This window comes from Cibotium barometz, chromosome 26, assembly GCF_041138505.1.
Source record: "Cibotium barometz isolate CiBa-2024 chromosome 26, ASM4113850v1, whole genome shotgun sequence".
Classification (NCBI taxonomy): domain Eukaryota; kingdom Viridiplantae; phylum Streptophyta; class Polypodiopsida; order Cyatheales; family Cibotiaceae; genus Cibotium; species Cibotium barometz.
In genome coordinates, this window is record NC_141071.1 from 15,118,755 (window position 1) to 15,146,558 (window position 27,804).

The following is a 27,804-nucleotide window of genomic DNA, read 5'->3' on the forward strand; positions in this document are numbered from 1 at the left end:
AAAAGGAAAGGGTAATAATTTATTGAAATTGTTGTAAATAGAGCTAGGGTTCCAAGATGAGGAGAAAGGGAATATATATATAATCTACAAATTTGTGTGTTGAGGAGGAAAGGATTTAGGTAGGTGATATAAAATAGACTAGAAATATAGTTTAAGTTGATGGAGTATAATACAACAAGATAAATATAGTTTTAAGTTTTATGGAGCAGAATAGAATAAGATAAATAAAATATGATTGAGAAAACTTGGTAGAAAGCACTGTACTGTTCATCAATCAGTAATAACAGTGAACACCATGTTTCTTTTTGGGAAAAGGGGAGAAACCCCCATGATAAAACCTAGCAGCGCGCTAATAAAAGGTGCTGCTTTCGTCATCAACTGCAGAGGCTTCACATAAACACTAGTGAAACCTCCGAATTGCAAAACTACACAGTATGTTTTGGCCCCATTTTTGGTACAAACACTGTGATGTAGTTGCAGCATTAACTTTGACTACAAAATCTGGTCAGTGCACAAAAACCCTTCTCTTTATATTCTTTTCCATACGGTACAAATATACAATGGGGAGAGCAGAGTTGAGCCCATTAAATAGTATAACCAATATCACTTGTTCGCAATAAAATTCCTCCTTGAATCATAGTTTGAAGCAAGCCGAATCCGCAGCACTGCCACTGTACACTTGCTGTCTTCACAGGAGAAAGCAATTGAATTTACATATGTACACGTATCAGCAAATTCCTTCTGCCGATAATATCTTGAAATACACTAAATAGTAAAGGGTATACCTACCATTGGTCTGCCATCCTCCCCTGACCAGAAAGCCTTGTTTGTAGACGCGAGTTCCAGAGAATCGTGGAATAAAGAGTGTTGGGTAAAATCATGGCAATATGTAAACAACAAAAACAACAACATTGGAAGTGCTGAATTACCCAATGCCAAACTGCGAGGATGAAGCCAATGAGGCCTATGCCGACTACATGAGCCACAAGCCCGAGTATGACGACAGACGATAAGAATGACGAGGACAAGTTTACCATGGATGAAGGTCACAGTACAAACCGATCACAATATTATTGGCACTTGATCATTACTTCACTGTGATACTGCCCTTCAGCACCGCTTGAAATCTATGTTCAGATTAAAAGCACCACCATCCAGATGTGCAACACAAGACAATATAGCATAACACTCAGCCTTGCCTCTGGCTTTCTCATTAGCAATCTTTCTCCAGCAACCCTGAAAAGCACACCACGAACGTCAAAGCTTTACACATATCTAAATCAACACTCAAATAACTGTGAACTTTGCCACAGAAAAGTTTGATGGTATTCAAGTAGCTAAACAATCAGAAGCTCAAATTTTGGGCCCTGTTTCTATTAGAAGTCCCACTCTTCACATAAATTCTTCCATGCTGACAAGCACGAGTCCTAGCGGTTGCTTACAAGGGTTTCCAAGGCATGGGCCCAAGTTTGAACCCTCCATAGTTTATGGCTGTGAGCACCCTATAATTAAATATATAATACTAGCCCACTTTCAAGACAAGAACAATCCTTACACTATAAAGGCTGTGCAATGTAATCATAAAAACAACATGGCATACAATCCCACAGACATCCAAAAATAATAATTTTTATTTTTTTCAGAAAAGAGACTTCTATTAGTCATACAAAAGGAGATCTCAAAACAGAAGGTAGGGAGATCTCAACCAATCAGGGGCACTATGCTGCAATAAAAGCCCCGTAGGAGTGTGGAGGAGAAGAAAATACCATGGTTCCACTCTCATACATCCGCTGCCTTTTGTCTACGCAACTCTAGAAGATCCCTGTATGCGGACTCACATGGCCAAAGGAGTGTGAACGATATCACTCCATATACTGCAAATACACTGGGTGTCATATATCTGAATACCCTTGAAGGCCTCTAAGCATCTGGTCTTCCAGATATACCATGCCGTGATACTAGCAATAATCTCCCAGGTTGTGTCAATACTCAATGAGGGTGGTGTGTATTGTAACGGGGGGATACCTTCAAGCAAATATCTTGAGCTATGCCTCTGTGGACAAGAATAACAGGCTCTGCTCCCCTGCCCTCAAAAAGAACCTGGCTGCTGTGGGTCGCACTGGGTCAACCATGCAATAGCACCCCCAGTAATATGGATGGTATCACTCCTCAATCTGCCCAAGAGCTGGGCTATAGATACCCAGATCCTCTATGCTGCTTTGCACTCCTTGTAGCCACACCGGCCGGACCATCCCAGAACCTGGACCGCCATGCTGCCACACCGCTACAGTGAATCACCGCCACACCACCACAGTGGATCGCCACCACACTGCCACAGTGGATCACCCCGATGCTGGACGGACCATCCCAGAGCATTCGGTGGACTATCCAGAAACAGAAGCGCACCACCAATGGATACATGAGAGGTGCATGCACCAGATGGAATCTACCAGCGATAGGAGATTCCACCAAAGCCTCTCTCTCTGATGGCATCTACCAAAGATAGGAGATAACACCGACTCCACCGACTCCACCATGTCTTACATGAACCATTGAAATGGTCCTTAGCTCATCCTAGAGGACAACCTTCATCCTACATCCTTGATCTACACCCTTTATCCTTAACCTTTTCCATATGGTCCTATTTATTGAGTCTACTGATTGAGTGCTGTAGTCACTTGTCATTGCCGCCTGTGTGTCGTCGTACTCACTGTTACCATTGTTGGGTGTGCACGGTACAGTGAAGGCATGTGATAATGTCTTGGAGTAATGCAAGTGTTGTTTATAGTATTCTTGTCATTCTTGCCATTTTGCTACGCTCATGTTCTAACCTGTCTATTCATGTGTGCAATGTGCCATGAGTATTGAGGACTCCAGACATACTATCCAGAGGAGAACCACTACTTTAGTGTGCAAGGCAACCAACCCTGCCTACAGGTACACTAAAAATTTGGCACACCCCGGTGGGAACCTCGAAACTTGGAGTCTTGTTAGCTCACATTTTATCTCTATGTTCTCTGTATGCTCAATACTGTCACATGCACTCTGCACTCAGTGCATGGTGACAAGATGGCTCATCATCAGAAGTGCATCAGTTGTACAGTTTTAGAACCCAATAGGATGATAATTGTCGTACGCCGTGACCCCATTGTACATCCTCAGTCCAGGATAAGTCAGGCACGAGCTACGTAGGTCATTCCTCAGCCTTAGTGGGTAAGTCAGTCAGTCAAGTCCCTTAACCCACTTGGAGAGAATCATTCATGCATGTAGAGTCAGTAGAAGCCTTAGGGTTTGCATCAGAAAGCACTCTGCATCTTGCATAATATGCATACATATGCCTGTGCATCATTTAGAACATCCCCAAAGCCTTAGGGAATTTACTGGGATTTATCTAGTATTTTTTCCATATTTATTAGTATTTATTTATCATTATTTGCATTATTGGGCATTTATAAATATTAACTTTATTAAATGACCAACCCCCAGTTAGTATAAATAGGCTTGTCTAGAGCCTCTTTTCCTCATTCAATCTTCATTGTGCTAAGAGCTCTCCTCTCTCTTGCTTTCAGCCCAAGACTAATCCAGCCCTAGAGCCCATAAGCTTTCTTCTCCAGCCCTTGAGAAACCCTAGCTTCATTCAGCCCTAGGTGCTTGCATTCAGCCCTGAATTCAGCATCAGTTCATGCCCATAGTTCAGCCCACAGTTCAGCAGAGTTCTACGCCAGCAATCAACAGTACAGTAGGCTGCGTTTCTGATCCAGCAGTGCAGCAGGCTGCGTTTCTGTCCCAGCCGTACAGCAGCAGCTCCTGCAGTCCCTGATTCACATGCGTTTCAGTCCACAGCATCCTCAACACTCCAGCGTTTCTGTCCACAGCAGATTCCAGCCCTGAAGCAACAGTCTACAGCAGTTTCCAGCCCTGAAACTGTTGTTTGCATCAGTGTCCAGCATTCTGTGCATCATCCACACATTCAGCAGTCATCTGGTGAAGGTAACTCAGCATTCATATGTGTTTTCAGCATTCTAACAGTGTGTAGAACAGTCCACCTTCTTCTTCTTTGAGCCTCAGGTGTGCAGCCCTACCTCATGCCCTTGGGAAGAGTGCATAGGCTCAAGATCAAGTCATTGAGGTGTTTCTACAGCAGTGTACAGATCAGCCGCTCTCCGATCCTCCGAGATCTTGCGTTTGGCTTATCTACAATCCAAAGTCATTCTCTCTGAAGTAATAAAGCAAATACTATCTCGTTATCGGGATAGGGGGCCCTTCAGTGGGTAATTCGGGACCCAATCTGGTGTACAGTTCTCATCTCTCTCTCTCTCATCTCTTTAAAGTTTGAAGTAAATGAAATGGATTGCTAAACTCACGAAACTCAGGATACAGAAGACGGTGTGAGCATATTGTGTGACAGGATCAACCAATACAAAGACTTCCGCTGCATATCACATTGGTATCAGATTCAGATTGTCCACACACACCGTATCCTAGCGTGGGGGCATCCTCGGATGGTTAGATTGCGTTCCGGCACGACCACCGACTTCATTATCATGTCTACAGGAGAGAGTACTCATCAGCCGGAAGACGTCTCCCCCGAAGGAGACCTTGTTCTTCCGCCTACAGCAGACACCATAGCTCTTCTTAGAGCTCAGAACTAGCTACTCATGGAGCGTCTCCAACTCTTGGAGGCAGCGGCAGCACGTCCTTCTACACCTCCAGCAGCACCCGACTACATCTCCCTCTTCTTTCAGATGGAACAACAAAGGAGAGAGGACGAGGCCCGAAGGAGAAGAGAAAAAGAAGAAAGACGGGACTATGAGGAAGCCCAACGCAGGATCGACGAAGACCGGCGTCAGGCTGACCTCGCCGCTCGGGAACACCAACGTGAGCTTGATCGAGAACGTATGTTACTCGAACACCAACGGGAAAAGGAGGCCATACACTTGAGGTATCAGCAGCTCTCCTCAGTCTCCCCAGTCATAGGTGTCACCAGCCAGCATCCCGCAGCAGCAACCACCATCATTCGCAGTCAACCGAATTTCAGCAAGTATGATGGTAAGTGTGATCATTCTTCAGTTAATCAATTTGTTCATCAGTTTAATGCTCATTTTCCATTAGCTAGGATCACAGACCCACAAGACAAAGTCCACTTAGTGGCTCCCTATCTCACTGGTGAGGCAGTCACTTGGTGGCAGCATTGGTCTAGTATTCATACTGACCAGGCCACAGGTGTCACAGCCTTTGACTGGGACATCTTTGTCCATGACCTAAAGACCAGATTTCTCCCGCCCCAGTACATGACCGGTCTGAAAGACGAGTTCTATGGACTCAGACAGAACGGTTCCCCAGTGCTTCAGTTTTCCGGTAAGGTTATTACTTTAGCACAGCAGTTAGGGTTATCTGAGCAGGCCAAGATGGAGCAATTCATTCGTGGATTAGACTCCAACATTCGGTTCACAGTTCGTAACTTTGAACCAAGTACATATGACCGGGCTCTGACTCTCGCTCAGAATGAAGAAATGAAACTCAACGGGGGCAAGCCCAAGCAGGCATCTCAGTCCAGTACCAAACCCCAGCAGCAGCAATCAGCTGCACAGACAGGGAAAGGTAACGCATCTTCTAAAGATGCTAAGAAGGACAGCAGTAATAGCTCCAGTTCAGGGGGTAAGAAGGATAAAGAACCTAAGAAAGCCCCTGATGAAAAGGCTAAAGCAAGCATTACTGGAGGTTATCTTCCTCCAGAGGAGCAAAAGAAGTACCAGTCAGAAAATAGATGTTTTTTTTGTCATATTATAGGGCATGGTAAGAAGGATTGCCACAAATGGCAAGCGGCACAAGCTGCCAAAGCTCCTTCTGCCACAGTTGCCACAGCCTCCCCAGCTCCTCCAGCCCCGCCTACTACCTCAAATGCAGTTCAACTTTTACCTTCCATGCACCCTATACCATCCGTGGTATTTGATGCTAAGCAGGAGGGTGAGAGCGATGTTGCTCAGAAGAGCCTTATCCGAGCTTATGGCTCTGCCCAGGGCCGACAGTTTGTAGTCCTTTTCGATATGGGCAGTTCTGAAGACGTCATCTCTCCCCAGTTGGCTAATAAATTGAACTGCACTTTAGTCCCATATCATCTGGATGTGGACGGGTTTACACCTAGTCTTCGCACCCACATTTCCCAGAAGGCACAGCAGTTTGCCTTTGAAGTTCAGAAGGCCTCATTTCAACGAGATTTCATCGTCTCACCTTTGTTGGGGTGTGACATGATCTTAGGAATTCAGTGGTTCCGTCAGTATGAGCCTATTCCCGATTGGAGGCAGGACACTTTTACTATTTGTAAAGGTTTTCCTGAGCCTGTCATGATTCGTGGGGATAGAAGCATTCTTGGCATCCCATTGATTTCACATCTCCAGGCCCGACGAGCTATCCGCAAGGGAGCAGAAGGAGCACTCCTTTATGTTCGTGCTCAACCAGCCCCTCCCTCATTAGTAGCGTCCATTACATCTTCAGTCCCTCAGTTAGCAGACCTATCCAGACACCAGGACATTATGCTTAGGGACGATCTCCCACCCAGTCTCCCACCCTCTCGCCTTGAGGACCATCACATTGATTTGGTCCCTGGATCAGATCCTCCTAGCAGGTTTCCCTATCGTCTTTCCAAGACTTCAGAGGGCGAGTTGGAAAAGCAGTTATCTGAGCTTCTCTGAGCCGGATTCATTCGGCCTTCTTCCTCCCCATTTGCTGCACCTATCCTATTTGTCCAAAAGAAGGACAAGTCTGCACGCCTTTGTGTAGACTACAGGGCATTAAACAAACTCACTATCAAGAATAAGTTTCCTATGCCCAGGATAGAGTACATTTTGGAGCGTTTAGACGGTGCTAAGTTTTTCACTAAGATCGACCTCAAGAGTGGTTACCATCAGGTCCGTATTTTTGAAGCTGACATTCCAAAAACAGCTTTCAGGACAGAGCGTGGTCACTACGAGTTCGTAGTCATGCCTTTTGGGCTTACAAATGCACCTGCAACGTTCAATAAGATGATGTCTAGGATTTTCGCAGTCCACATTGGGAAGTGTGTTTTCATATTCCTTGATGACATACTAGTCTTCTCAGCCACTGCGGAGCAGCATGAGAAAGATGTGGAGAAAGTCTTGCAACTTTTGCGAGATAATCAGCTCTACATAAACGCCAAAAAGTCTATCTTTGGTGTTAAGGAAGTTCAGTATTTGGGCTACATCATCGGTTCCGATGGGATTAGACTGGACCCATCAAAGGTTCAGGAGATCTTAGATTGGGACATTCCTAAGACCGCCCAAGAAATCCGTTCATTCGTAGGTCTTTGTCAGGCCTATAGCACACATGTCCATCAGTTTTCCAACCTTGCAGCACCTCTTACCGACTTGCTCAAGGGGGTGAAGACTCGCAAGCAGAAAGTCTCAGTTACAGGTAAGGCACTTGATGCATTCCGTGCACTCCAGAAAGCTGCCTCAGAAGCACCTGTATTAAAGTTAGCATCATGGGACGAACCTTTCGAGGTCATCACCGATGCCAGCAATGTAGCCATAGGTGCAATCCTCCAGCAGGACAATAGACCCGTGGCATATTACAGCAGAAAGTTGGATGTCGCCGAAGAGAATTATTCGGTATATGACAAAGAGCTTTGGGTGTGATCACAGCACTCAAACATTGGAAGCCTTTTCTTTATGGACAGGCTTTCACAGTGAAAACAGACCACCAAGCACTTAAGTGGCTTCAGACTATGCCAAGTGCCCAGTGGAGTGATCGACAGGCCAGGTGGAGTCAAATCTTCCAACAGTTTGGAGGTATGATTGAATACATCCGTGGTAAGCATAACCCAGTAGCAGATGCTCTCAGTCGAAAGTCCAGCATCCAGGCAGTCCAAGAAGCTACCATTCTCGAAATCACGGGGAAGGACTTGGATAGTATGAAAGACCAATATGTCGACTCCCCTGAGTTTGGTACTCAGTATAGTTTGGCCCTCACTTCTGAGCCTGGCCACTATTCAGTACAGAACGGTTGGTTGTTCTACAAGAACCGTCTCTGTGTTACTCGAGAAAAGCGTTCCGCTCTTCTCCACGATGCCCATGACTCCTTAGTTGGAGGACATAGGGGTATCAACAGTACTCTCGAGAAATTAGAACGGTCCTTTTATTGGCCAAAGATGAGGCGTGATGTCTATGTACATGTACAAGCCTGTAAGATTTGTCAAAAAGTCAAGGTTCCCCATACAAAGAAGGCAGGTTTACTTCAACCCTTGCCTATCCCCGACGGACCTTTCATCGACATATCTATGGACTTTGTAGGGCCTCTACCAGCATCCACTGGATCCCGTAACACTCAGTGTTTTACCATTGTGGATCGCTTTAGTAAGTTCTGCATGCTCATCCCATGCAAGCATACGGCCACAACCGAGGACGTAGACGGTAGTCCGTCTGTTTCTCAAGCATTGGTATCCAATTTGTGGTTTGCCTAGCACCATAACATCAGACAGAGATTCCAAGTTTACCTCGCATTTCTGGAGGGCATTATTTGAAAACTTTGGAACTAAGTTGCAGTTGTCTAGTGCATTCCATCCCCAGACAGATGGCCAGACAGAAATTTATAATCAGTTGGCCTTTGATGTCCTCAAGTCATATTGTCATGACCAGCAGTCCAAATGGGAGCACTATCTTCCGTTGGTCCAAGCTATCTTGAACGACACTCATTCATCCAGTGTCGGACGGACTCCATATGAAGCAGCCTTTGGTCGCCGTTTTTCTTCTCTTTTGACGAGAATAGTGTCTCCATCTTTAGAGGCTAATAAAACCACAGAAGCATTTTCCGAGATTATTGAGTCAGTCAAGGACCGCTTGACCAAAGCTCAGGAAGCATATAGCAGACAGGCAAATAAATCTAGACGAGATGTCCACTTCAAGGAAGGGGATTGGGTCTATTTGCGTATCATGAAGCAGAGATTGAAACAAGTGGGCAAACGTTGATCCAAGCTTTCATTCTGTAGTTTTGGCCCTTTTCCAATAGTTAAGAAGATAAGTGATGTCTCAATGAAGTTAAAGTTGCCTGCCAGTTGGACAATGCATGATGTTTTCCATGTTTCTTGGCTAAAACCATATGTTGGTCCAGAAGTGTTTGATGTTTCAGATGAACAGCAGCCAGACGTGGTAGACGAGGCAGAAGTTATTGAGCCTGAGCAGATCCTTCTTCATCGATGGAAGCATGGTTCCGGTCGACGAATTCGTCAGTTCTATACGAAGTTCCGAGATCGAGGCACCCACGAAGCCGTATGGCTCGATGAGGAGTTCTTCCAGGAGTACCCCCAGTTATTGGCGGACTACTTGGAAGCCATGAACCTGCCGCCAAGCTAATCAGGAGGGAATGTCACATGCACTCTGCACTCAGTGCATGGTGACAAGATGGCTCATCATCAGAAGTGCATCAGTTGTACAGTTTTAGAACCCAATAGGATGATAATTGTCGTACGTCGTGACCCCATTGTACATCCTCAGTCCAGGATAAGTCAGGCACGAGCTACGTAGGTCATTCCTCAGCCTTAGTGGGTCAGCCAGTCAGTCAAGTCCCTTAACCCACTTGGAGAGAATCATTCATGCATGTAGAGTCAGTATAGAAGCCTTAGGGTTTGCATCAGAAAGCACTCTGCATCTTGCATAATATGCATACATATGCCTGTGCATCATTTAGAACATCCCCAAAGCCTTAGGGAATTTACTGGGATTTATCTAGTATTTTTTCCATATTTATTAGTATTTATTTATCATTATTTGCATTATTGGGCATTTATAAATATTAACTTTATTAAATGACCAACCCCCAGTTAGTATAAATAGGCTTGCCTAGAGCCTCTTTTCCTCATTCAGTCTTCATTGTGCTAAGAGCTCTCCTCTCTCTTGCTTTCAGCCCAAGACTAATCCAGCCCTAGAGCCCATAAGCTTTCTTCTCCAGCCCTTGAGAAACCCTAGCTTCATTCAGCCCTAGGTGCTTGCATTCAGCCCTGAATTCAGCATCAGTTCATGCCCATAGTTCAGCCCACAGTTTAGCAGAGTTCTACGCCAGCAATCAGCAGTACAGTAGGCTGCGTTTCTGATCCAGCAGTGCAGCAGGCTGCGTTTCTGTCCCAGCCGTACAACAGCAGCTCCTGCAGTCCCTGATTCACATGCGTTTCAGTCCACAGCATCCTCAACACTCCAGCGTTTCTGTCCACAGCAGATTCCAGCCCTGAAGCAACAGTCTACAGCAGTTTCCAGCCCTGAAACTGTTGTTTGCATCAGTGTCCAGCATTCTGTGCATCATCCACACATTCAGCAGTCATCTGGTGAAGGTAACTCAGCATTCATATGTGTTTTCAGCATTCTAACAGTGTGTAGAACAGTCCACCTTCTTCTTCTTTGAGCCTCAGGTGTGCAGCCCTACCTCATGCCCTTGGGAAGAGTGCATAGGCTCAAGATCAAGTCATTGAGGTGTTTCTACAGCAGTGTACAGATCAGCCGCTCTCTGATCCTCCGAGATCTTGCGTTTGGCTTATCTACACTCCAAAGTCATTCTCTCTAAAGTAATAAAGCAAATACTATCTCGTTATCGGGATAGGGGGCCCTTCAGTGGGTAATTCAGGACCCAATCTGGTGTACAGTTCTCATCTCTCTCTCTCTCTCATCTCTTTAAAGTTTGAAGTAAATGAAATGGATTGCTAAACTCACGAAACTCAGGATACAGAAGACGGTGTGAGCATATTGTGTGACAGGATCAACCAATACAAAGACTTCCGCTGCATATCACAAATACACACTCTTGTGGTAGTCTGGTCAGCCAGTCCTCTCTCAATATGCTGCTATAGTCCATTTCTACGAGGTCTTGAGCGGCAGGATACCTTCTTAGTACTCTTTCCATCCACTCTAGAAGGCTCTGTAGACAAATGATTCACTTAGTTCTCAACTCACCACTTTGCGGACTGAGCCATGCTGAAGAACACCTTTCTCTGCACCTTCCATCCTAGTAACTATGAGGACTGCCTTCTCCAGGAGCTAGGGAAACTCCAACTACTACCTGAGAAGAGTGTGTCAGAACTCATGACACGGACCACAGTACTAGTGGCTCACCTACCGACTACCCTGGCGCCTTCATGGTGCGTCAACGGGTGACACAAGCCTTTCCCAGGACCAGCCAGCAGAAGATTCGAGAGAGTCGGACGCCCCCAACCACCTTGTTGGAGTTCCACGCGCTAGCCTCCCAACTAGAAAATGCACGTCTAATCTTTGAGTGTGATGTGGGCTCTATACATCCAATGGCAACACCACTGGTGGATGACCCAGTGGCTCACTTGAAGCGGGAGCTGGAGGCACTCAAAATGAGCCATAAATATCGAAGTCAGGAAAGCATTATGCTCCAACTCAGGAAGGAGATTGAGGAACTAAAGACCCAAACAAGAAGCCAAGAAGGGGTTGTGGTGTGCCATATGCCAGTCTCTAGGGCACACCGTCCAGGAATGCCCAAAGAGGACGTATTGCTCCTTTTGCGAGAAGGGAGGACATGAATATAAAGATTGTTACTATCTGAAGGGATTCCGTCAACTTCATCAGCAACAGGCCCCTCACCCCGCCTCAATAACCCCTAACCCCGCTCACTATGCTGCTGCCTCACTTACAGTTCCGCCAACCTTCCGAGCTACACCTCCCCTTTGCCAACCTACTCCTCAGGTGACCTACCTTCCACCAATCACCCCCAACCCTCCTGCACCAGCCACTATGGCAGCAGCCCCCATGAACCGTCCAAGTTGCCCTCCCCCACCCCGTAGTCACCCTGTCCTCTACTATAGATGTGGAGATAGCTCGCTCCTTGTCCAGTGCCTCTTCTAGCACATGCACCTCCCATGTATCCTGTTGGTGCGCTTCTTGGAGATTCTTTGGGGATCCGTTGTTGCGGCCACTGAATGGTCTAGCCAGGATGGCTCAAAGTTGCCCCATGTAGATGATCCAGGATGACCCAGCCAAGATGGTCCAACCAAGATGGTCCAGTTGGACCTGACACTAGAACATTGCACACAATGAGTAATCTTGATGGCTACAGATTGAATGTAGGCTTCTCCTTGCTTGAACTTCTTCTCTACCACCCCTTTGCAAGAGAGAACCACTGCAAAGACCATCTCCTCTTTGCCTCCATATAAGCAAAGAAAGCTTTACCTTTACTGCCATGGCCATGGACACATTCTGCAACAAAGGCTTTGCCTCCGTCTAGGCAAAGAAATCTCTCCCATGGCCATGGAAGCATTCCGGTGTGACAATGGAGTGAGGAGGTGATGGACGGGCTAGCACACCCACATCGAGAAGTTACATTTGCCGCTCTAGGACAAGTCCAAATGATACTTCGGAAAGGCTAAGGTAAGATATTTTGAACATGTTTAGTGCCGTTGACGGAGACTAGTCTAGGACTTATTAGCTCCATTTTTCCGTTCATTCTAAGCTACTGGGATCACCCAATATTGACTGGACTGATTAGGAGGTCACACTCCAAAAAACAAACAATTTTGGAACCTTGGATGTGTTTACGTTGTTGTTTTCAAGATTTTTTTAATTCTCTTTAGTCTTATGTCATTCTAGTTGCATACTTTGGAAAGGGAAAGCCCATATTTCTTTGGCCATTTGCATGATTTTCAAGTCCAAATGGCTTTGATTTTGTTGCATTAAACCAAGAAATAGCTTGGTAATTGTGATTAGCAGTGTAATCCACTCCAAAAACTTAGGTTAAAAGCTCCACTTTGTGTGGATTAGAGTGAGGAAGTTGTGAATTTTTGTTCATGCATTGTGAAATTGGTAGCATAGAGCATCTAAGGTTTGGGAGTCCCAACCTAGGCTGATTTCGGATGACATGTGTGCATTACTTGATGCCTCTTTTTTGGCAAATGAGCTCAGACCTGCGATTTAGGAATTACGACATGATAAATGTCCTAGGGCTGACGGCCTCTCTCCCACATTTTTCATGAGTTTTTGGGATGACATTGGGGATGAGATCACTGTGGCATTATGTAGCAGGACCAAATGCCCACTTTTATGAGTTGTAACATTGGTTGTAATGAGAGGAGAGAGATTTGGGTGTGAGTTTATCCCATATGCAAATGGGTGTAAAAGTGCCCTAGAATTGTATAAAAACCCCTTTTTGCAATGGAAAAGAGATCACTTGGCTTGGTGCAAATCTGAGTATTTTGGTACGTGTGGTCTCTTCAGTTATTCTTTCCATTTTCATTCATTTATTATTATTATTATTTTCAGTAAGGAGACTTCTATTAAGTATGAAAAAATTTACAAAATGGAGATTTCACACCAAGCAAGGTGGAGATCTCAACCAATCAGGAGCCCTGTGCTGCCAATAAGGTCCTGAATGAGAGGATGTGAAAAATATACCAATGTCCCACTCTCTCATAAACTGGCCGCGCTTCCTCTCCGCAACCCTCGAAGATCCCTGGATTCTGGCCTAGGTAGCCATAATGGTGTGAATAATATCACTCTAAATCCTGAGAAACAAGAACAGGAGTACCCTCATGTTGGAAATAAGTGCAGACTAGGTGTACTATTTCTCTAGTCTAGTTTCAGTTGAGTCTTTGTGTCTTGAGTCTAGTGCCATGTGGTACCTCTACATTTATCCCATAAGTGAGTCTACTCAATCTTGTACTTCTCACCTATAAATTGTAGGTGTCACATCAATAATCAATCAATCTAGTGTCTTGTCTACACTCATCTCAAGGTATGTCTAAGCTTTGTGTTTCCTTTTTAGTCTTGCTTTCATTTCAGTTTCAGTTTCAGTTTTGTCTCTACCCCATTTCACCTACATGGTATCAGAGCAGGTTTATCCTGGCTCCCCTCATCCTTGCCTCAGTCTGTTGCAGCCATAGCTGCGTTTTTTTTGCCCGCCACAGAATTCTGACCGCCCCTGTTTTCATCAAGTTCTGCCTCGCCATACTCCAGTTGAAGGGTTCCTGTTTCTTCCTGACGATGTTCTTCATCTACTCCATCAGCATAAGGCTCTTCATTATGGTGCGAATCTTTTCCTTCAGCTGGGCGACTCTTTCTCTCGATGGCATCTCTCTAGGTGCAGCCCGTGCTGCCCCTACCCTCATCGCTGCCCTGTTTGCCTTTGCTCCGCCTGTTGATTCTACTCCAGCTTGCAACTCAAGATCTGCGCCAACAACTGCCCGTCTTCTCCTTCTTGCTGCTGCGGGGGTTCATCATGGTGCTGTCGTCTCTCTACTTGAGCTTCCCCATCTGCTCCGATATCTGCATCTGCTGGAACTGCCCGCTTGTCTCCTCAGCCTTTGGCCGCTCCTATCTGCCACGTCATTCTCTCGTTGCTGTGTGTTCGTGGAGCTGCTGTCTATACCAGGCCGGGTGCTGCTGTTCAGTCAGTTTGTGCCTCATCATCTTCTCCTCCGGCCTCCACTCCAACTTCCATGTCTCCATCTTCTACTCCAGCAACCTCTACAGCAGCAGCTCAAGGCGCTCTCCATCTAAGAAGTATTTTCAGTCTACTCTCTATTTCTTATAAAAAATAAATAAATTTATAAAAAAAAAGGTTCTGAATTTCATTTATCTCTCTATCTTGTACGGGATTAGACACTGCCAAATATGGTAAGACCTTCCCATCTCTCTCATTTGTCTATGCTTTCATGCTATCTACCACCATTGATCACCAATGATGTAGATCATGGGGTAATATCATGTCTATTTGTCTACATGGACTTATCTTGTCCCTATCCAAGAGGCACCCCTGCATTACTCACTCTAGCAGGAGGATTGCCCTTGAGGAGGGATTATCTATCTAGGTCCATCTCTCTATCTATCTACAATCAGTCAGTCTCTCTGTCTATGTGTCTATCCTGTGTGTCTATCCTGTCACATGTCTTTGACACTCTATCTATCAGTCTATATGCCTCTCTTTTGTGGATTAGCTACCCACATTCTCTTGGCATTTTTTGTCTATGTCCCCATTTATCTTCTATTTGTCAGTCTCTCTCATATCTATCTGAAAGTCTCTCTCTCTGTGGGACCACTCTACTGGCTGATTGTCTCTCTCTCTCTGTCTGTCTATGATCCACTCTTGTCCCTACCCTTGTGGACCCATATGAGGATATCACTTGAGGAGGGGTGTCTCAGGATCTTTTGTCTCTCATGTCTTGTCTCTCAGTCTATCAGTCTTTATGTCTGTCTTCTAGTCTTGTCCATCTTGTCTTCTAGCTTGTCTCTCAATCCTTGTCTAGTCTCTCTGTCTTGGTCTTATCTTTTGTCATGTCTTTTTGTCTTCCTCCTAGTGTCCACTTAAGGAGGGTGTTGGAAATAAGTGCACACTAGGTGTACTATTTCTCTAGTCTAGTTTTAGTTGAGTCTTTGTGTCTTGAGTCTAGTGCCATGTGGTACCTCTACATTTATCCCATAAGTGAGTCTACTCAATCTTGTACTTCTCACCTATAAATTGTAGGTGTCACATCAATAATCAATCAATCTAGTGTCTTGTCTACACTCATCTCAAGGTATGTCTAAGCTTTGTGTTTCCTTTTTAGTCTTGCTTTCATTTCAGTTTCAGTTTCAGTTTTGTCTCTACCCCATTTCTCCTACACCTCAATGGCCTCAGTGCATCTAGCCTTCCAGGTATTCCAAGTTGAGATGCTAGCAATAATCTTCCAAGAGCTGTCTAACCTCTGTGCCGGAGGGACAAAGTGTTTAAGTGGCAAATCCCGAAGGCAACACTGCAGAGCAACACCTTGCCTAACCATAATGGCCAAGCTCCTGTCAATCCCCTTGAACCTCAGGTGAGGCCCAGACTGGCCGCTAGAGCCTCAAGAAAGCTTCCTGCCGCTTTCGCATTCGGTCAGAATCACCTTGCAACTTCCCCCACTCACTACGGAGAGTATGTATGATGTCGAGCCAAATGCTCCCAATAGACTCTGTAGGCGGAGTGTGGACACCCTCGATGGCTTCGCTGCATCTAGCTCGTCATATGTGCGAGGTTGCATCCTATTGCAATGGCATGAGCTTGGTCGCCAGTGGTTTGTAGATGGGGCTGTGACTCTTACTACCGAAATGCGGAGGTGAGAGATCTGAAGGGCTAGCCTCCCACCATCCTCCTCGTAAGCCCTGACCACCTCAGCCTCAATGGCCCTGTCCATCGTGAATATGCGGAGAATCCACTGCCAAACCTGCTGAGCCTTCGAGCAATCCCAAAGACAATGTCGCTAAGACTCCTGAGGGTGGCCACACCTCGGGCAAGCTATTGGCTGACCTCCAACTGCCAGCCAAGTGCCAACCGCCAAGCTCCTGTGTGCCATCAGCCAAAAAAGAGGGTGATCTTTCTAGGCCAAAAGATGTCCCAAAGCCTCTTCTAAAAGTCTGAGAGGAAACACTGTGAGAGGCCCTGTGACTGCCAATGTGCTGCTGCTGGGGCGCCGTCAATCTTTGGTATCTGGATCCTGCAGCCTAGCCGCGTTGAATATGCAAAAAAGGGGCCGTCCAAAGTCTCCTCCCGATCAATGGGATCAAGCCAAGTCCACTCTTTTGGGTCCCACTGGAGGCGCATGAGAGGTCGGCACTCCCAAATCCATAGCCGACCTCCAACTGCCAGCCAAGTGCCAACCGCCAAGCTCCTGTGTGCCATCAGCCAAAGAAAGAGGGTGATCTTTCTAGGCCGAAAGCTGTCCCAAAGCCTCTTCTAAAAATCTGAGAGGAAACAACCTTCCATTCCCCCTCAACCATCCGTCCCTCCTCCCCCCCCCCCACTCTCTCTCGACTATATGCCTAACCCCCTCGAAGGCTATTCCCCTCACCTCCCCCTCGATGGCTGTCCGCCTCAATCCCCCCTTCGTCTATCTACCTCACTCCTTGGGTCGACTATCCACCCAACCCCCTCTTCCCGACCATCTGCCCCCCATCCTCTTGTCTCACCTGTAACCCAAATTCCGCTATCCACTCACCCAACCCCCCTCGACCGTCCGCCTCACCCACCTCTCACCGCCCGTCGCGAACATCCCCCCCCCCCGGGCAGACATCCACTCATCTCCCCCTCGACGGCTATCCGCCTGAAACTTCATCTATCCGCCTCACTCCCTCAGTCAACTATCCGCCCAACCCCCTCTTCCCGACCATCCGCCCCCCACCCTCTTGTCTCACCCGTAACCCAAATTCAGCTATCCACTAACCCCCCTCTCTCGATTGTCCCCCCCCCCCTCCCCCCTTCTCCCCCTTGCAGACATCCACTCACCCCACCCCCTACTCTGCTCTCAAAGGGGTGGAAAGATTAGAAACAGTTGCTGTCGAAGGGAGGGTGGAAACATCTGCTGTCGAAGATGGAGTGGTGGAGGAGAGGGTGGAAACAACTGCTGGTGAAGATGGGGTGGTGGAGAGGGTAGAAACAAGTGCTGTCGCCAATGAGGTAGTAGAGTGGTGAAGGTGTTTGCCTAGGACCAAGAGGTCCTGGGTTCAAAACCCCCTTGGTGCTTCCTCAGCGGCATCGCCTATAGGTGGATAAATAAGCGCCTGTCTACGGATGGTGAAATTTGGTAAACTATGGGAGGATCTTGGGCCAAAGGCCACTTGAAAAAAAAAAAAAAGAAACTGCTGCTGTCAAAGATGAAGAAACAACCAATAGCGATGGTGGTGTGCAATGGGATGATGTAGGACTACTGATAGTGGGGTTATGTGGAATGGGTAGCAGGGTGGCGGAAGCAGTGTGGCGGCCGGAGGAGGGAGGGAGATCACACTGCACTCTAGGGCGGATGTGGGAGGCAGAAGGGTTGGATTGACGAGGTTGGCGTGGTGGTGGAAATGTAAGGGGAATGGGCAGCTGCAGCTGCTGGAGAAGATATGTGAGAAAACGAGAAGAAGACCAAGTGAAGGAGGTGGTGTCGGGTCTGTTGAGTTGGGTATGAAAGCAGCGGCAATGAAGGCAGAGGGAGTCATCTAACAAGTAATGGAATGGAAAGGGGTGACTGGTGCATAAACAGTGGAAGGCCTCGGTGTGATGAATGGAGAGGAAGGGCAATGGAGCAGTGGAGATTTGACGGACTAGAAAAAAGTAGTGAAATAAGACATAGATATGTATGGTCAGAGTGTTAACCTTTGGTTGTATGGTGGCTGCCCTATCAGACATTTGCATTGGGACCCCGGTGAGTGGGAGTGAAAGGATGCTTGTAACCCTTTGAAAAGCATGCCTCTTTTCAGTTAATATGGTGCAGAATGCCCGACATCTTATCTTGGGACACATTCAGAGTGTCCCTACTCTTAGACCCCATTGGGAATCTTACGGCATTTCAACTGACATTCAGAGGGTATTTTGGCAGAGATTGTGGAATTCTTATAGGAAGCCACAAATTTCCTCCTTTATCTGGTTTTCTCTTCATGGTGGTCTGGTCACCAATCAGTGGAGGTCTGTTACTAGTGCTTGCCCAACATGCCCTAGATGTGCAGGAGTTTCGGAGTCAGCTTTCCTATTGTTTATGGGAATGCAAGGAAGCACATAGGGTTTGGTCTGCGATTGCACACCTCTTTGGTAGGATTAAGAGGGATGCTATCATTTCTTTTGGTTCTATCAGTTGGTTGACACAGTCTGGGCCTCAGCTGAGATTCGAGGGGACTGACAGGAGCTTGGCCATTATGGTTAGGCAAGGAGTTGCTCGGCAGTGTTGTCTTCAAGATTTGCCACTTTCACACTTTGTCCCTCCGGCACACAGGTTAGACAGCTCTTGGGAGATTATTGCTTGCATCTCAGCCTGGAATATCTGGAAGGCTAGATGAACCGAGGCCATTGAGGATACTCCCGTTCTTGTTTCTCAGTGTCTTTGTAGGATTTGGAGTGATATTATTCACACCATTATGGCTACGTGGGCCAGAATCCAGGGATCTTCGAGGGCTGCGGAGACGAAGCGCGGCAAGTTTATGAGTTAGTGGGACATTGGTATCTTTTTCACATCCTCTCATTCAGGACCCTATTGGCAGCAGAGGGCTCCTGATTGGTTGAGATCTCCACGAGGCCTTTTGGACTTAGATGGGTGGCAGATGCAACAAAGAGTTTTTTTTTACACACAGGCCTTCCCATAGCAGGGATTCTGTGAGGTACTTGCAGGATTCACAGGGTGAGGTTCACAATTGAGCCTGATAAGGTGAGGGGTATTGCTTCAGAATTTTATCGGTCTTTTTTGACTGCAGAGGTGCCCTCCCCTCATAGAGATGTGGCACGGCAGAAAGTTTGGGAGTGCATGTTGAGCCACATTACAGATGCTGTGTGTTCTTCCCTGGATGCCCCTTTTTCGAAGGATGAATTCCTTCACGCACTGCATGCTCTTTCCAGTGGTTCATGCCTAGGGGATGATGGTCTTTCTCCCGCCTTCTTTATTCTTTTTTGGGATCATATTGCAGATGCTATCACTGTTGCCCTTCAGGAAATGTGGTAGTCGGGTATGATGCCTCCATACCTCACGGAGGGGCTGATTCACCTTATCCCCAAGAGTGGGGACAAGACTGACATCAAGCAATGGAGGCCCATCACCCTCCTTGGATCTGCATATAAAATCTTAGCTAAAGCCTTGAGTATAAGCTTGCGGCCGATTCTCCAAAGGACTATCCATGATACCCAGAATGGGTTCCTCCAAGGAAGGAGTATATTTGATAACATCTTTTCTTTCTGGAAAGGTGTCGAGTGGGCAAAGTCTAGTCAACAGCCTTTTGCCATTCTTTTGCTTGATTTTGAAAAAGCTTATGACAGAGTGGATTGGGATTTTTTGGAGGGCACTATGGCATACATGGGGTTTTCCCAAAACGGGATCAGAGGTGTGTCTTGCCTTTACAGGAAGACTCATAGCACTGTTTTAGCCTGTGGGGGGCGCGGTGAGCGTTTTCAGATTTCCTGTTCAGTGAGGCAAGGCTGTCCCCTCGCCCCTTTACTGTACCTCATTGTAGCTGAGGCTATGAGCAGGTTTCTTCGGGCTACCCCTGGTGTTGTGCGTCTCAGGCTGCCTTTATGTACGGAGGACGAGTTTTTGGACTCTGAGTTAGCAGATGATACGACGTTGTTCCTTGAGGCTTCACATGCTTGTTTATGTGCTTTCCGGACAGCCTTGGAGGCCTTTTGTTTGGCAGCAGGAGCTTCTATCAATTGGCATAAGTCAGTTGGTCTTTGGATCAGCGATTCTCCTCTTGCAGATTGGGGTACAGATGTTGGTTTTACTTGGATTGAGAGAGGATGCTCTGCCAGATACCTTGGTTGTCAGGTGGGCGTTGACATCTCCCCTGCACAACAGTTTGCTCCAGTGCTCTTAAGCATTAGAGCAAACTTCATCACTGGAGTAGGAGAAAGCTCGACTTGGCCTCTAGAGCTTTGGTGGTTAACCAAGTTCTGCTAGCCACGACTTGGTTTATCACTTCATGCTCGATTTTTCAGAAGGGCTATATTGGCCAGCTTCGTCGCCTTATTCGGAACTGTCTTTGGTCAGGGCTTGATGGAAATGCACACACTAGGGCTAGAGTTGCTTGGGAAACCATTATCAGGCATAAGCAGGAAGGGTGATTGAATATCATTGACCCTGAGGTGCAATGTAAGGCTTTGCTGTGTAAGCTGGTTGTTAGGGGCTTTCTTCCAGGCACTGAGCCGTGGAAGGACTTTCTCATGCAGCAGATCACGAAGTGTGTCCCTGTTCGCGGAGGTGACTGGACTCTCAGCTCACGCTTTATTTTTTGGGATGCAGTTCACCGCTCCCCTTCATCCCCCCTGGTTAGGTTCCTCCTACGGGCCTCGGACTGCCTGAGGAGTTTTTTGGTACACATCCCCCCGTGTTCAGCGGAGGAAGTTAACCGGCAGCCTAGTCTGTGGAATGATTTGATCTTAGATGTGCATGGTAGGCCTCTTGGGGCAGCTATGCATATTCTTTGGGCTAGCTCGGAGACCCTTTGCCACAGTGTTGGCTTGGAAGAGATTTCAGAGCCTCACCAAGGTACAGAGATTGGATCTCACGTAGCATTTGAGAGGCTCTAGTCGCAGGATTACACAGATTGATTCAGCCATTCCCAACCACTGGATTACTGGTTCTTTTTTGGAAGACCGTCATCATTCTTGGTTTGGGGTTTTTTCTGGGACAGGTGTTCCTCTTCAGGTTATGGGTCTCCCCTTGCCTAGGGAGGATGATGTACCGGTCTTTTTTTCTGTACAGGATGGATGGCGGTTGGAGAGATGTGACGCACAGGACCTTATTGAGGGCCCCCAGATTGGTCCAGTCAGAGTTGTTGGCAGGTTAGGGAAGCACGTCCTTGTTGACCCCTCCCCCCAAGGATGATCACAGAGAGTGTTAGCCTTTGGTTGTATGGTGGCTGCCCTATCAGACATTTGCATTGGTACCCCGGTGAGTGGGTGTGGAAGGATGCTTGTAACCCCTTGAAAAGCATGCCTTTTTTCAGTTATACGGTGCGGAATGCCAGACATCTTATCTTGGGACACATTCAGAGTGTCCCTACTCTTAGACCCCATTGGGAATCTTACGGCATTTCGACTGACATTTAGAAGGTTTTTTGGCGGAGATTGTGGCATTCTTATAGGAAGCCACAGATTTCCTCCTTTGTCTGGGTTTCTCTTCATGGTGGTCTGGCCACCAATCAGTGGAGGTCAGTTATTGGTGCTTGCCTAGCTTGCCCTAGATGTGCAAGAGTTTTGGAGTCAGTTTACCATTGTTTATGGGAATGCAAGGAAGCACAGAGGGTTTGGTCTGCGATTGCACACCTCTTTGGTAGGATTAAGAGGGATGCTATCATTTCTTTGGGTTCTATCATTTGGTTGACACAGTCTGGGCCTCAGCTGAGATTCGAGGGGACTGATAGGAGCTTGGCCGTTATGGTTAGGCAAGGAGTTGCTCGGCAGTGTTGTCTTTAGGATTTGCCACTTTCACACTTTGTCCCTCCGGCACAGAGGTTAGACAGCTCTTGGGAGATTATTGCTAGCATCTCAGCTTGGAATATCTGCAAGGCTAGATGCACCGAGGCCATTGAGGGTACTCCCGTTCTTGTTTCTCAATGTCTTTGCAGGATTTGGAGTGATATTATCTACACCATCATGGCTACCTGGGCACGTCCTCTCACTCGGGACCCTATTGGCAGCACAGGGCTCCTGATTGGTTGAGATCTCCACCTTTCTTGGTGTGAAATCTCCATTTTGTAAAAATTTTCTTACTTAATAGAAGTCTCCTTTCTGAAAAAATAAAATAAAAAAATTTCCACCATGCATAGACCCAGTGAAAGTTTATCCACCATACATAGGCCCAGGTAAAGTTTTTGTGAACTAAATTGACAATAACTGATAAAAGTGCGGAGAATCATTCTTGAAATCATACTTTGAAGGAAATAATAAATTTATTGATAGAACAGAGGTTCAAATTCCCAAAGACCTGAAATTCCACAAATTCTAGCTGATATAGAAATACATAGTGGGGGAGGAAGAGTTTTGAAAGCAATTTTGGCTTGAGTTTTTTAGTGCAAAAATCCCTTAAATGCAGTCCTAACCCCATTGTTGATTCCCACGGAGATTCCAACCCTGAGAAAAGGGCCCCAGCCGAAGGGGTGGGGGGGGGAGGGGGAGGGGGGAGGGGGGTGTATGGGGGTGTATGGGGATCATTTGGATGCAGAACTTAAGTGATGTGACTGTTGGGATATGTGTGAAAGTTGAGAGTGGAACGGCAGTGCAGCAAGCCGAAACTTAGAATGTACACACTCTTAATTGGGTCCTCTGGCAAGCGACATGGGTTTGGGTGCATGCGTTTCAAAGAGGGGAAACAATTTGTTCAGTTTCAAACTGTTTGAAATTCGAACCATAATTTCTCCCATTCAAACATCAACCAACATTGAATCAAGGGTCATAAGGTGTGCAAGACCATAGGAGCACAGGCTGTTTCGAGTTCTCTAAGCCTTGTTTTTCTCCTAGAAAATGATACTTCTACTAGTTAAAAATCAAATGCCCACCGTGGATCACCACGACTGGGGATCACCCTCACTCTAGAGGAACCATTCCGGAGCATTCTCGGTGGACTATGCAGAAACGGAAGCGTGCCACCAACGGATACATGAGATGTGCACGCACCGCATTGAAGGCACAACACTGTCGGGATTGCTCCTCATCCGGGTTCAAGTCGGCCTTCTTTTTCTTTTTTTTTTTCCATGAAAAGATCCTTTCATTAGTTATAAACAAAAAAAAGCCCAATGGGCTACAAACCCTCTCCTGCTCATAAGAAGGCAGAGCAGAGATCCAATCAAGGCAGCTAGGGAGACTCTCCCTTGGTGCAGAAAAGTACAAATAACTGAGAGGCTATATCATACAATAGGAGGGGGGAAAATCCAAATAGGTGGAGTATAGAAAGGGCCGCTGCGCCAAGTGGTGTGGAAGGCCTGGCGTTGCAAGATCGCTCGATCCGGATGCGATCATACTGGCCTCGCAGGGCGTGAATCAACTCCTGCCAGATAGCCCGAACAGTCTCTGCTGGTGGCTCCAGTCTCCCCTCAAAGGCCCTGAAACAACGGGCTCTCTAGGTGAACCATATGGTGAGGCTGCTGGGGAGCTCCCATCGTAAATCCCTCTCCTGTGTCCAGCCGGCTGTCGAGAAATCCGGTGAAGGAACAAGGCGAGGCTGGCCCCCAATGAATCTGATGGCATGGCTGGCCTGCTCCGTCTCGTATCCCAGAGCTAGCCCTCACGAAGTCGACCAAGCAGCGGCTCCCCACGTATACATTCCCTCTAGAGAGAGGGGGGCCAAAATGCGCAGAATCCTCAGCCAAATCTGTTGCGCCTGTGGACAGTCCCATAGCCAATGTCGCTGTGTCTCCAATGGGTGGCCGCATCGGACGCAGGCCGGTGGAAGGCCACTGTAGACAAGCCAGGTGCCAACTGCAAAGCCCCTGTGGGCAACCAGCCACTGGAAAGCCGAGATCCTGCGTGCTTGTCTGCTAGCCCAGATCCTGCGTGCCTGTCTGCTAGCCCAAATCTGGTCCAAAAATCCTCCAGGAACTCCTGTGAGAGTCCCTGTAGCCGCCAATGCTCCGATGCAGCTGGAGAGACGGTCCTCCTCGCAGTCAAAATATGCCTTCCCAACCGAACAGTGTACTAGAAAAAGGTGATCTCTGTGGCCTCGGGGGACGCATAAGGATCATGCCACTCGTACTCGCCAGGGTCCCACTGGAGCCGGGCCAAGGGACGCGCAGCATATGCCCATATGCACCAATCAGAGTCCTCATCTGCAGGGTCTGGATCAATATGCCACTTCCGACGAGCAGCATATGCCCATATGCACCAATCAGAGTCCACATCTGCAGGATCTGGATCAATATGCCACTTCCGAGAAGGGGCGGCCACTACCCGTATAATCTGAAAGATGCACTCTGCAACCAAAGGCGACTCCGCCTCCACTCTCTGAAGTCTGTCCTCATCGTGTATCTCATAGTAGAGGCATCTACCATCCTCAGTGCAAGCTCTAACAGCAATCAGGATCTCCAACTGTGTAAAGGCTCCCATCCACCGTGGGGCCGCTGGCTCAACCACTCCTCAGTGAGAGCCTCCTGAATGTCATCCCTCATAATCAGCCCCCCTCTGAAATGACTCAGCCTCTCCGCCTGGATCTCCTCCGGGAGACTGCAAAAGGCTTGCCAATCTCCAAAACTGCGTGCTGGGCCTGCCACCAATGGTCCCCAGGCTAGACGAGGCTGAGAACCCAGCATATGACCCTGCTCTGTACGTACCGCGGGGCTCCAGATGAGCGGTTGTCTGGCCCGCTCCTCCTCACAAGTGGGAGGTCTCTAAGAAAGCCCCGGTCTCAGCAACTCCCAAGCTCACAGGATACTCAAGGCAAATCTATCCTCCCATCCTCTATTGAGGCGTGTCCTCCTCATCTCTGTGAAAATCCACCGTATCTCTGGTGCCCAAGTGCCCCCTGCTGGGGGAGCTCTAGCCTGCAGCCGCTGAAAAAGAAGCTCCTTCCAAGGCTCAGTGCCTGGAAGCAGCCCCCGAACAATAAGCTTCCCCAACAAGGCTCTACTCTGATCAGCTGGATCTATAATGCCCAAGCCCCCCTGGGCCAGCGGAAGAGTAATAACTGCCCAAGCAACCTTAGCCCGGGCCGGCTGACCATGCCGCCCAGACCAAAGAAAGTTCCTGATCAGCCTTTGTACCTGGCTGATGCAAGAGCTCGAGAAAATCCAACAAGACGTGATATACCACATAGTCGCTAAAAGCACCTGATTTGTCACCACCACCCTCCCAGCCAAGGAAAACCGAGCTGTACTCCAATATAAAAGCTTCTTCCGAATGCTCATAAGAAGCGGGGCGATCCGCTGCTTAGGTGACAAATCAAGTCCAATCTGGCATCCCAGATACCGCATTGCTGTGCCAGGAGGAATCCATCTAAAACCCGGGTCTGGGCTCCATGCCGGAGCGGGGGCGCTACTGATCCAAAAAGCCACTGCCTTGCGCCAATTGATCAATGCTCCCGAAGCCACACCAAAAACCTGTAGAGATTGCTCTGCCCTCTGTAGATTGGCCTCCTGGCCATGCAAAAACAATCCCGTGTCATCAGCAAACTCAGAATCAAGCAAGTCCTCACCCCGGACTGGAAGCTGGAGTCTCTCAAACCAACCTCCTCTACTGTCAGATACATGCTCATAGCCTCTGCAAAGAAAAGAAAAAGGAACGGAGTGAGAGGGCATCCCTGACGGACTGATCTGGTCAGCTCAAAACTCGGCCCCGTCCTCCTGCCATCAACACCTGGGCTACGAGCTGTGGAATATAGAGCCGCCACCCCTCGAATCCAGTCTGGTTCAAAACCCAGGCGAAGCATAGCGCCCTTCAGAAAAACCCAGTCGACTCTATCGTATGCCTTCTCAAAATCGAGAAGCATAATGACCAAGTCCTCGCCGAGAAATCTAGCTCGGGCCGTCGCCTCCCAGAAGGTGAAAATGTTGTCAAGGATACTGCGCTCCTTGACAAATCCTGTCTGGGTAGCATGCATCAAATCCCCAAGGAAGGGCTGGATCCTCAAACTCAAGGCCTTGGCTAGGACCTTGTAGACAGTATTGAGGATCGTAATAGGCCTCCACTGCCGAATATCATCTGACACTCCCTCCCCCTTGGGGATAAGAAAGATCAAGCCCTCTGAAAAACTCTGTGGCATCACCCCAGTGTCCAAAACATGCTGAAAACCCCTGCGGAGGCCTGGCCCCAAAAGGTCCCAATAGCGCATAAAAAAGGCAGGCGTCAATCCATCCTCCCGAGGGCAACTATGACGCGGGAGGGCCCTCAAAGCCTCAAAGCTGTGCACATACGGTCTGTGATCCTCCTCTGCACATGGGCCCACACAGTCTGTCTGCAAGCATCACGTGCCTCCGTGGCTGGCTCCGTTGAAAGCAGGTCTCTGTAGAACTCAGTGGCAATAGCTCTAATCTCCTCGGGCTCAGTGGCTAACGATCCGTCCTGCATCCTGAGCTGGCGTACTCCTGCTCGAGCATGGCGGGGTCCGGTGATCTCAAAAAACCCCCCAGTCACTCTATCACCAAGCTGAGTCCACTGAGAGGCTTGGCGATGATAGTAAAACTCGTGTCTCTGCTCCTCTGCCTCTCTAACCTCCTGGCATGCCTGGCTCAGCTGGGACGCCACCCACTCACATGTAGGCTGCTGCTCCTGAAGGCGCTGGAGCGAAGCAAGGCTACGTCTCAAGCGACGCTCCTGCTCTCGTGTCTCTCCCAACCGTGTCAAGGCTGTAGCGTGCAAAAAAGAGCTGAGCTCGATGAGCCCCTGGGCACACTGGCCTGCTGTATCCAGGTCAGAGCTCTGGCTATCCTGCCATATCCTCTCAATGTCCTCAAAGAGACTGGGGTGTGTAAGTATCCTCTCTGGGATCCTCAACTGCAAGCTGGTCTCCCGTGTCCTCTCCTCAAGAGTCAAAATAACTGGCGCATGGTCTGAAAAAGAGGTGCCAGCGAGAATGCCAACGGAGCCACCACGCTCCCCGAACCTGTCGCCCACATAGAAGCGATCAATCCGTGATAGATTAGTCCCTCCCTGCCGGCAATCCGACCGAGAAAAACTAAGACTGTCCTGAGAACGGGAGAAAGCCTCATGCTGCCATGCATCAGTGATCCGCAGTGTCATACAAAATCGCTCCCAAGCTGCAAGCTCTGTGCCGTGCACTGTAACATGACTGCCTCCCACCCTATCGGCCGGGTCCTCAAGCATGTTGAAGTCTCCCCCAACACACCAATGTGCGGCCTCGGGCAATGCATCTATAACAAGGGTCCAAAACTCTGCTCTGGCACTAGCATGATTGGGCGCATAGACATTGAGCACACCAATGTGCTCATCGTGCATCCTCAGAATAACATACTGCGCTCTACCAGGCACAGTGACCCCGCGATCCACAATGGTCTGCCGCCATGCATCCGCAATGACCATACATACTCCTCCCTGCCCACCCAAGGGGCCAAAACGTGCAGACCAAAAAGTGTCCCATCTACCAGGCATCACCGAACCATATCTCCGAATCCTGCTCTCACTCAAATGGTGCTCCTGCATCATCAAAATATCAATACTGCCCCCAACCAGGCATCTCTGAAGCTCCTGCCTCAAGCAACCACGATAACGTACATAGTGTGCACCGCCAAGGCCCTGTACATTCCATGAGATGATCCTCATGGATGACCTGCTGAGGTGGAGGCTGTCTCAGCCATACGGCGGGCCTTCGCAAGCGGCTTGGATGGAGAGTAATCCCCATCCGAGCGACTACGAATCTGCCCA

General features: G+C 48.0%; 1 protein-coding gene across 4 annotated transcripts in view; it reads right to left on the minus strand.

Moving 5' to 3' along the window:
* Positions 1-509: 509 nt before the first annotated feature.
* Positions 510-27,804, minus strand: part of LOC147623712 (uncharacterized) — a 62,668-nt gene continuing 35,373 nt past the window's right edge. For 2 of the 4 annotated variants that reach the window (XM_086820319.1, XM_086820318.1), the window contains exon 8: positions 510-1,236. In XM_086820319.1, the coding sequence (XP_086676445.1) occupies positions 1,134-1,236 (103 nt within the window). In that variant the 3' untranslated portion in view covers positions 510-1,133. The remainder of the gene's footprint in view (positions 1,237-27,804) is intronic. The other 2 variants (XR_015269203.1, XR_015269202.1) reach the window with 2 other exon arrangements.